The sequence below is a fragment of the Pristiophorus japonicus genome, unplaced genomic scaffold, assembly GCF_044704955.1.
Source record: "Pristiophorus japonicus isolate sPriJap1 unplaced genomic scaffold, sPriJap1.hap1 HAP1_SCAFFOLD_138, whole genome shotgun sequence".
In the NCBI taxonomy this organism is placed as follows: domain Eukaryota; kingdom Metazoa; phylum Chordata; class Chondrichthyes; family Pristiophoridae; genus Pristiophorus; species Pristiophorus japonicus.
The window spans coordinates 1,140,736-1,151,398 of record NW_027251050.1 but is presented as its reverse complement, the minus strand read 5'-3'; the positions used below and the strand labels follow the sequence as shown (position 1 = coordinate 1,151,398).

Sequence of the window (10,663 nt, the reverse complement as noted above, 5' to 3'; positions counted from 1 at the left end):
ACTTGTTCCGTGGCCGTGTCGGTTACGGCACTTCACGGGCATATGCAAGTATTTTTAATTGCGAAGATCCTTTCTGCCTCTACCACCCTTTCAGGCAGTGAGTTCCAAATCCCCAGCAACCTCTGGGTGAAGCACAGGTCGAGACAACTCCCCGCTAATCCTGATATCAAATTGCTTTAAAGCACTGCTTCGCATGCTGCATATTTGAAGTTCAAACAGAAAATGCTGTAAATATTCAGCAAGTCAGGCATTTGGTGAGAAACAGATTTAATATATCAGGTCGATGCCCTTTCGTAAGAATTCAGTTTCTCTCTCCACAGCTGCGACCTGACTTGCTGAGTACCTGCAGAATTTTCATAGAATCTTCATAGAATCATAGAACCAGAGAAATTTCCAGCACGGATGGAGACCTTTCCGGCCCATTGTGTCCATACCGACCAACAAGAGGCTATCCAGCCTAATCCCAGTCTCCAGCTCTCGGTCCGTATCCCTGTAGGTCGCAGCACTTCAAGTGCACAACCAAATACTTTTTAAATGTGGTGAGGGTTTCTGCCTCTACCACGCTTTTGACCCCTCTGCTAAGGGATACAGGCCCTTTTCTATCCATTCTATCCAGGCCCCTCATAACTGTATACAACTCAATGAGATCTCCCGCCAGCCTCCTCTGTTCCAATGAAAATCAATGCGAACTATCTAATCTGTCCTCACAGCTTAGGTTCTCCACTCCTGGCAACATCCTCATGAATGTACATTCTCCAGTGAAATCACATCCTTCGGGTCACGTGAATTTACCTGATGGGGACCTTCCTTTGTGAATTTGCTCTTTGATGCTATGTAATAGAGTGCAGAGTACTCTGAGGTTTGTGGGGCTGCACGATCTTACAGTAATAGTTCACATTCCGCTCGGATGCCAGCAGCACAATCCGTAGGCACGCTTCCAGCAGCTGGCACAACAAGAATTCAGGTTCCACCGAGATTTGAACTCGGATTGCTGGATTCAAATTCCAGAGTACTCACCATTAGTTGCGGTGCTGAGCGCACAATCCAGGCCTATGTATTTACAGAAAGTTCCTCACTTTCAGAGTCTGTGCCATAACATTGCTGGCAATGCTACGAATGTAATTAGAAATTCCAGCAAGTTAGTTCTCAAGTGACTTCAGTTGTGTTTATTTGAGTAACTTAACAATGAGTGTAAATGGAGTTCGGACAATTTTTTTCAACTCCTCTCTGAATTTAGCCTGAGTTACTACATAAATGCAGGTGTTGGTACAGGAGCTGGTAAGCTGACACATATACGCCACCTGTTGTAGTATATATCCAGGATCAGATGGATCTTTGTAATAATAAGTATTTAAGATTCTATATCTCAAGAAGTTAATGACATAGGGCATCCATAACATAATGAAGCTGCCTGATATGGTGAAGAGTAAAATCATGGATTTTCTTCGGTTCTCCATTTCTGAATCTACCTGAGCCTCGCCTTGATTGGACAACAATCCCTTGCGAACTCTGTTGGCCACTAAAATGTGCCTTACGGTCAGACCATTAAAGAGAAAAATAAAGAAAAAGGGCAAAAATGGGCTGAGGATTCGGTGGAGCCAATCATACCCAATCCAGGCTGGTAACGTGTAAAACTCTGGCTTTGATTGGCAGAACCATGGTACATTGTCAATGATATAGACAGGTTCAAATGAAAATAACCAGGGAATGTTCTTCAAGCACAACAGTAGACACACTGCTGCAATCACTGAAGATGCCGTTTTCATAATGCAATATACCGCTTTCAGTTTCTGGTAACAAATGGCAATGAGCCGATCAAAGGTGAAGGCGACGGTTAACCAGACAGAATTGTCCTTCGCCGCACAGACCAGGAAAATGATGCAACTGCATACAGGGGTGATGTACAGGGAAGAGTTTGGGAAGTAATAGTAAATAATGCGATTCAATATCACTTCTGTAATAAGCACCATCAGATCCGCCACTGCCATGGCCAGCAAGTAGAGAGTGATACACCTGGATAGCCCGCACTTCCTCCGGGATAGAATCCAAATTGCCACCAGGTTCACTGTGAGAAACAAGAAAAAACAGTCAACAAACTCGCAACCACAGTAATCTCCATTACACATTCGCCTGGCAAGTCATCCTTTGCTTCTTACAATTATCTCCACTCTCCCCTTCCATGTCACTCAGTTCACACCCTCTAATGAGACAAAAGGAGCTGTTTTCCAGGATTGCCTTGAGAAGAATAACTTTCCTGGAGTATGACAATTTTTTGGATCCAAAGGGGCCAGATTTGATGTCCTTTAAATGCACCAAACAGACACAAACCGCAAGTTATGGAAATTAGGTGAGAAGTGATTCTTCCTGCCGTTCGCCCATTCCTGCATCGACCCAGATTTGCGCTGGTCTGTTGGCCGAGCCTTGGAAAATCCCACCAGCAGGCCGGTCATTCATTACTTAAATAAAGAGAAGTTGGCTTCATTGAGGCATCAACACCATTTCAGCCAGTGTCTGCTCCCCCATGAATTCTGATGCCCCAACACGTAGGTTTAACAGGGTGAAGTAGATGATGTCAAATAATTTGGAATAAAAAGCTGGTACCAGTAAAAGTTACAGGTAATATATTAGCTTGAATAGAGGATTGGCTAACTAACAGAAAGCAGAGAATCTGGATAAATTGGTCATTTTTCAGTTGGCTAACTGAAACCATTGGGTGCCACAGGGATCAGTGCTGGGGCCTGAACTATTTGCTATGTGTATTAATGACTTGGATGAAGGTACTGTAGCCAATTTTGCTGATGATACAAAGGTAGATGGGAAAGCAAGTTTTGACGAGGACACAAAGGGATTTAGATAGGTTAAGTGAATGGGCACAAAATGGGCAGATGGAGTATAATGTGGGAAAATGTGATGTTGGTAGAAAGAATATAAAACAGATTATTATTTAAATGGAGAGAGACTACAGAATGCTGCAGTACAGAGAGATCTGGGGTCCTTGCACATGAAATGCAAAAAAATTAGCATGCAGGTTCAGAAGGTAATTAGGAAGGCAAATGGAATGATGGCCTTTCTTGCAAGGGGATGGAGTAGGGAAGTCTTGCAAAAACTGTTGGTGAGGTCACAGCTGGAGTACTGCGTACAGTTTTGGTCTCTTTATTTGAGGATGGATATACTTGCATTGGAAGCAGGTCAGAGAAAGTTCACAAGGTTGATTCCTGCATTGAAGGAATGCCTTTTGAAGAAAGTTTGAGCAGGTTGGATCTGTACTCTTTGGAGTTTAGAAGAATGAGTGGTGATCTTATTGAAACATATAAGATTCTGAGTGGGCTCGACAGGGTAGATGCAAAGAGGATGGTTCCCCATGTGGGGGAATCTAGAACTAGGGAGCATAGTTTCAGAATAAGGGGTTGCCCATTTAAAACGGAGATGAGGAAGAATTTTTTCTCTTAGAGGGTCATGTATCTTTGGAATTCTCTGCTCCAGAGAGCTGCAGAAGGCGTGTTGTTGAATATATTTAAGATGGAGATAGACAGATTTCTGTATGTTAAGGGAGTGAAGGTTTAAGAGAATAGGTTTAAGGGAAGTAGAGGCTTATCAGGCATGATCTTATTGAATGGCGGAGCAGGCTCAAGGGGCCGGACGGCCTAATCCTGCTCCTATTTCCCTATTCTCTTATTTCTTATGTTCTTATATAGATTGTGACTAGCTGGGCCCAAGCACTGATCCTTGCGGTACCACACTAGTTACAGACTGCCAACACGAAAAGACCCGTTTATTCCTATTTTCTGTTTTCGGTTCATGAACTAATCCTCAATCCATGCTAGTATATTACCCCCAATCCCATGAGCCATAAATTTGATCAATAGCCTCTTGTGTGGCACCTTATAGAATGCCTTCTGAAAATCCAAATACACCACATCCACTGGTTGCCCCTTATCTATTCTGCTAGTTTCAACGTCAAAAAACAGATTTTTCAACAATGATTTTACTTTCATAAATCCGTGTTGACTCTGCCTAATCCGATCATCTAAGTGGCCTGTTACCAAAACCTTAATAATTGATTCTCCAATTTTCCCTGCTACTGATGTCAGGCTAACTGGTCTGTAGTTCCCCGTTTTCTCGTTACCTTCTTTCTTAAATTATGTACCTTCCAATTGCCTGAACCGTTCTAGACTCTATGGAATTTTGAAATATGTCAACTAATGCATCCACTATCTCTGTAGTCACCTGTTTCGAAGCCCTAGCATCAGGTCCAGGGGATTTATCAGCTTTCAGTCCCATTCATTTCTCCAGTACTATTTTTTTACTAATAATAATTTCTTTCCGTTCCTCATTCTCGCTAAACACTTGGTTCTCCACCATATACAGGAGTTTCTTTGCGTCTTCTTCTGTGAAGACAGACACAATGTATTTGTTTAATTTATCTGCCATTTCCTTATTCCCCATTATAATTTCTCCTGTCTCAGCCTGTAAGGGACCCACAGTTATTTTCCTTAATCACTTCCTTTTTAAATACCTATAGAAGCTTTTACATCCTGTTTGTGTGTCTGTCACTAGTTTACTCTCATTCTATTTTCGCTATAATTGGCAGACCAATTGAACAAATACTTTGGTCTGTCTTCACTAAATAAGATACAAATAACCTCCAGAAAATAATAGGGGACTGAGGGTCTGACGAGGAGGAGAAACTGAGGGAAATCCTTATTAGTCAGGAAATTGTGTTAGGGAAATTGATGGGATTGAAGGCCGATAAATCCCCAAGGCCTGGTAGTCAGCATCCCAGAGTACTTAAGGAAGTGGCCCTTGAAATAGTAGATGCACTGGCAGTCATTTTCCAACATTCCATGGACTCTGGATCAGTACCTATGGATTCGAGGGTAGCTAATGTAACCCCACTTTTTAAAAAAGGAGGGAGAAAGAAAACGGAATTATAGACCGGTTAGCTAGACATCGGTATTGGGGAAAATGTTGGAATCAATTATTAAAGATGTAATAGCAGTGAATTTAGAAAGCAGTGACAGGATAGGTCCAAGTCAGCATGGATTTATGAAAGGGAAATCATGCTTGACAAATCTAGAATTTTCTGAGGATGTAACTAGTAGAGTGGACAAGGGAGAACCAGTGGATGTGATGTATTTGGACTTTCAAAAGGCTTTTGACAATATCCCACACAAGAGATTAGTGTGCAAAATTAAAGCACGTGGTATTGGGGGTAATGTATTGACGTGGATAGAGAACTGGTTGGCAAACAGGAAGAAATAAATGGGTCCTTTTCAGAATGGCAGGCAGTGACTAGTGGGGTACCGCAAGCTTCAGTGCTGGGACCCCAGCTATTTACAAGATACATTAATGATTTAGATGAAGGAATTGAATGTAATATCTCCAAGTTTGCAGATGATACTAAGCTGGGTGGCACTGTGAGGGGTAAGGGGGATGCGAAGAGGATGCAGGGTGAATTGGACAGGTTAGGTGAGTGGGCAAATGCATGGCAGATGCAGTATAATGTGGATAAATGTGAGGTTATCCACTTTGGTGGCAAAAACAGGAAGGCAGATTATTATCTGCATGGTGACAGATTAGTAAAAGGGGAGGTGCAACGAGACCTGGGTGTCATGGTATATCAGTCATTTAAAGTAGGTATGCAGGTACAGCAGGCAGTTAAGAAAGCAAATGGCATGTTGGCCTTCATAGCGAGAGGATTTGAGTATAGGAACAGGATGGTCTTGCTGCAGTTGTACAGGGCCTTGGTGAGACCACACCTTGAGTATTGTGTGCAGTTTTGATCTCATAATCTGAGGAAGGATATTCTTGCTATTGAGGGAGTGCAGCGAAGGTTCACCAGACTGATTCCCGGGATGCCAGCGCTGAGATATTAAGAAAGACTGGATCGACTATTCTGATATTCACTGGAATTTGGAAGAATGAGACGGGATCTCATAGAAGCATATAAAATTCTGACGGGATTGGACAGGTTAGATGCAGGAAGAATGTTCCCGATGTTGGGGAAGTCCAGAATCAGGAGTCACAGTCTAAGGATAAGGGGTAAGCCATCTAGGACCGAGATGAGGAGAAACTTTTTCACTCAGAGAATTGTGAATCTGTGGAATTCTCTACCACAGAAAGTTGTTGAGTCCAGTTCGTTGGATATATTCAAAATAGAGTTAGATGTGGCCCTTATGGCTCAAGGGATCAGGGCGTATGGAGAGAAGGCAGGAATGGGGTACTGAAGTTACATGATCAGCCATGATCATATTGAATGATGGTGCAGGTTCGAAAGGCCGAATGGCCTGCTCCTCCACCTATTTTTCATGTTTCCATGTTTCTATTATAAATTTTTTGATCATCCTTGGCTGACTTCTAAAATCTTCCCAATCATCAGGCTTGCTGCTCTTTTTGGCAACATTATAAGCCTCTTCCTCTGATCTAATACGATTTTTAACTTGTCCTTTTAGCCACGGTTGGACCATTTTTCCTGTGGGATTCCTGTGCCTTAAAGGAATGTATGCTTGCTGTAAATTGTATATTAATTATTTAAATGCTAGCCATTGCTTGTCTACCATCATACATTTTAATGTAGTTTCCCAATCTAACTTAGCCAACTCGCCCCTCATACCCATAGAGATAGCTAATTTTCTGATTTATCCTGTGCCCTACATTACCATTACTGTTTGGGGGCCTATAAAGAACACTCACCAATGTTCTCTGGCCCTTGCTGAATCTTACCTCCACCCAAACTGATTCTGCTTCTTGATTTTGCGAGCTAAGATCCTTTCTCTCTGTTGTCTTTATCCCATCCTTTATTGCCAGGGCTACCTCTTCTCATTTTTCATTTTCACCGTCTCTTCTAAAAATTAAGTGACCTGGAATATTTAGTTCAGAGAGACCGGGGGAAAGAGGGACAGTGGGAAATGTTTCGGGGGACAGAGAGACTGGGTAGAGAGAGAGAGAGAGAGAGAGAGAGGGAGGGAGGGAGGGAGGGAGTGAGTGAGTGAGAGAGAGAGAGACTGTGTGGGGCTGGGAGGATGAGAGGGAGACTGGGAGGAGAGAGAGAGACTGGAGGAGAGACAGATTGAGACTGGGGAAGAGAGTCCTTGCCTTTCAAAATGTTGATTTATCTTGTCTTTCAGGATTTTTTCCAATAATTTGCCCACCACTGAGCTTAGGCTTACAGGCTTGTAATTATTTGGCCTATCACTTTCTCCCTTCTTAAACAAGGGCACCACATTAGCTGTCCTCCAGTCCACCAACACCATGCCCAAATCCAAAGAGGACTGAAAAATTATGGTCAAGGATTCTGCTATTTCCTCTTTTACTTCACTACAACCAACAACTTCTCTACAACTGATTCCTGAAGGTTCATGAGCACTCATGTAGAGCAATAGCTAGAGCAAATATAGTTTTGGAGTGCATTCAACGGACAATTGATTAATGCAAAACTTGCTATGTTGTCCTTATACAAGACTGTGGTTTGGCATCACTTGGAATACTGTGCCCATTTTTTGTCTCCTCACATTGGGCCCAAGTTTCCGCATGATTTGGGCCTGATTTTTAGGAGGACTGGTGGAGAACGGACTATCTTAGAAATCGCAATTCTCCACATTTTTTTTTCTGCAGTTCTAGTCAGTTAGAACAGTTTCACTTTGGAACAGAATTTTTTCTTCAAAAGGGGGCGTGTCCGGCCACTGACGCCTGATTTGAAAGTTTCCACAGTGAAAATGTACTCCAAACTAACTTAGAATGGAGCAAGTGGGGGGGGGAGGAGGAAGCCGTTACCAACGGCGGGGGGGGGTGGGGGGAAGCCGTTACCAACGGCGGGGGGGGGTGGGGGAAGCCGTTACCAACGGCGGGGGGGGGTGGGGGGAAGCCGTTACCAACGGCGGGGGGGGGTGGGGGAAGCCGTTACCAACGGCGGGGGGGGGTGGGGGGAAGCCGTTACCAACGGCGGGGGGGGGGGTGGGGGAAGCCGTTGCCGACGGTGGGCGGGGGGAGGGAGTGCAGGCCCGACCGACCAACCGACCGACCAAACGCAGCGGAGGGGGAGAAGCCGTTCCCGCGGGGGCGGGGGGAGGAGGAAGGAGACAGTGAGAAGGCTGCAGGAAGCCTCACAAGTTGAGCAGCCATTCCCGACGGCAGGGCGGGGAGGCCGTCGGGAAACGACTGCCTCAACTTTCTGAGGCTTCCTGCACCTTCTCACTGCTGCAAGAAGCCTCAGTGCTGATGTGCTGATGGCAATGTGCTTTTATTCAAAAATGTTCAAAAATTAAACAGCTACAAAGAACTACAAAAATGGCCGAGGGCCAATGTTTCCTTCACACTGAGCATGCGCGAACGCTCCAACGTGCACGCGCAGGGTTGCCGACAGGAAATAAACTAATTTAAATGGTACCCGCCCCCTCCCACTTACAAAATCGGTGCGAGTGTAGGCTCCGCCCCCCTGGGCGCCGCGCCAGGCAGACATGGAGCTGCAGGGCGCTCCAGAATCGCACGTTTTTTTTCCGGCGCCATTTTCGGCGCGAAAAACGGGTGCCCAGCTCGGAGGGGCGCCCGTTTTGTAGCGTGTGGAAACTTGGGGCCATTATGTGACGTTGAGCCTCTGGCAAGGGTGCAGAGGAGGGCCACAAGAATAATTCCCACTCTAAAGTATTTTAGATTTCATGGCTCTGCGCTTTAGAGAAGCATAGAGTAAGGGCTAAATGATGAAGGGAATAGATTGTTTTCCAGTTGACTGTTTGATCCAATTACACAGGTTAGGGCGCAGCAGGGGTCACAAGTTCAAGTCGTGTAAGGCCAGATCTAGGAGATATCAGGAGAGTGAAGCTCCCTCTACACATTCCCATAAAACACGCCCAGTTGAGATACAGCACTGGTTAGGTAGTGAGTAAAGCTGCCTCTATCCTGTATCACAAAAAATCTCCCATTGCAGGCACAGCACTAGCCAGATACGGTGAAAAGCTCCATCTCCACTGTCCCATCAAACACTCTCAGTTCTGATACAGCCCTGCTTAGATAGCCAATAAAGCCCCCTCTACACTGTCCCATCAATCACTCCCAGAGCAGGTACAGCACAGGTTAGATACAGAGTAAAGATTCCTCTATACTGTCCCATCAAACACTCCCAGGGCAGGTACAGCATGGGTTAGATACAAAGTAAAGCTCCCTCTACACTGTCCCATCAAACACTCCCAGGGCAGGTACACCATGTGTTAGATACAGAGTAAAGCTCCCTCTACACTTTCCCATCAAACACTCCCAGGGCAGGCACAGCAAAGGGTTAGATACAGAGTAAATCTCCCTCTACACTATCCCATCAAACACTATCAGACAAGATACAGCACACATTAAATCGAGAGTAAAGCTCCTTCGACACTATCCCGTCAAACACATCCAGTCAGAAGGTGGATTTGTTCCCAGAGAATAGACCCCTGGAATAGGCTGCCACCTCGAGCGATGGATGCTGATTCGCTGAATTCCTTCAAGTGAGTGCTGGACCTGCTTGTGGCTCGTACAAAGGGTGTGTACTTTAGGGAATTCAGGGCCAGAGTGATCACATTGTCTACTTTCGATTGCCTAGATGGATAGGAGAGGAGTTTTGCAGAATTTTCCTCCCCGATTTGGCCTGGGTTCTTATCTGGTATTTCGCCTCTTCCAGGAGATCACACGGTCTTTATGTGAGGTGCGGAGTGTATATATTGTGAGACACTGTGTAGGAACCACAGGGCCTTTACCTGTCCGTCAATGTTCGTATGTCCATACCGGCCAAGCACTCTATTCATTTCACCTCAATCTGATGTAAAAGTCCATTAAAGGAACACTCTCCTGATATAATGCTAAGGAAATACCGCCAACTTATATTACCTAACTCTTGATTTACGTCTCCTGATCATTTCTACTTCCCCAGGGTTTACCCTTGTATTGACTCTTGCGATGAACTCCCCAATGTAGTGACTTCAACTGGGCTCCCTCCGCGGCTGACGTTTTGGGAAGGTGCTGAAGTTGTTTCTCAGTCACAGACACTGAGGTAGCGCTGCTCGTTGAGCTGGGATAATATTGTACATAGAAACATAGAAACATAGAAAATAGGTGCAGGAGTAGGCCGTTCGGCCCTTCGAGCCTGCACCGCCATTCAATAAGATCACAGCTGATCATTCACCTCAGTACACCTTTCCTGCTTTCTCTTGATCCCTTTAGCCATCAGGGCCATATCTAACTCCCGCTTGAATATATCTAACGAACTGGCATCAACAACTCTCTGGGGCAGGGAATTCCACAGGTTAACAACTCTCTGAGTGAAGAAGTTTCTTCTCATCTGGTCCTAAATGGCTTACCCCTTATCCTAAGACTGTGTCCCCTGGTTCTGGACTTCCCCAACATCGGGAACATTCTTCCTGCATCTAACGTGTCCAGTCCCGTCAGAATTTTATATGTTTCTATGAGATCCCCTCTCATTCTTCTAAACTCCAGTGAATACAGGCCCAGTCGATCCAGTCTCTCCTCATGTCAGTCCCGCCATCCCAGGAATCAGTCTGATGAACCTTCGCTGCACTCCCTCAATAGCAAGAACGTCCATCTGCAGATTAGGAGGCCAAAACTGAACACAATATTCCAGGTGAAGCCTCACCAAGGCCCTGTACAACTGCAGTAAGACCTCCCTGCTCCTATACTC

The 10,663-nt window shown here is 45.1% G+C and overlaps 1 protein-coding gene across 1 annotated transcript; it reads right to left on the bottom strand.

The window, feature by feature from the left end:
- Positions 1 to 1,166: 1,166 nt before the first annotated feature.
- Positions 1,167 to 4,431, bottom strand: LOC139242584 (probable G-protein coupled receptor 139). The gene is made up of 2 exons (XM_070870431.1): positions 4,308 to 4,431; positions 1,167 to 2,065 (listed from the first exon to the last, which is right to left on the bottom strand). The coding sequence occupies exons 1-2, from the start codon at positions 4,429 to 4,431 to the stop codon at positions 1,167 to 1,169; spliced, it is 1,023 nt and encodes a 340-aa protein (XP_070726532.1).
- Between the last annotated feature and the right edge of the window lie 6,232 nt (positions 4,432 to 10,663).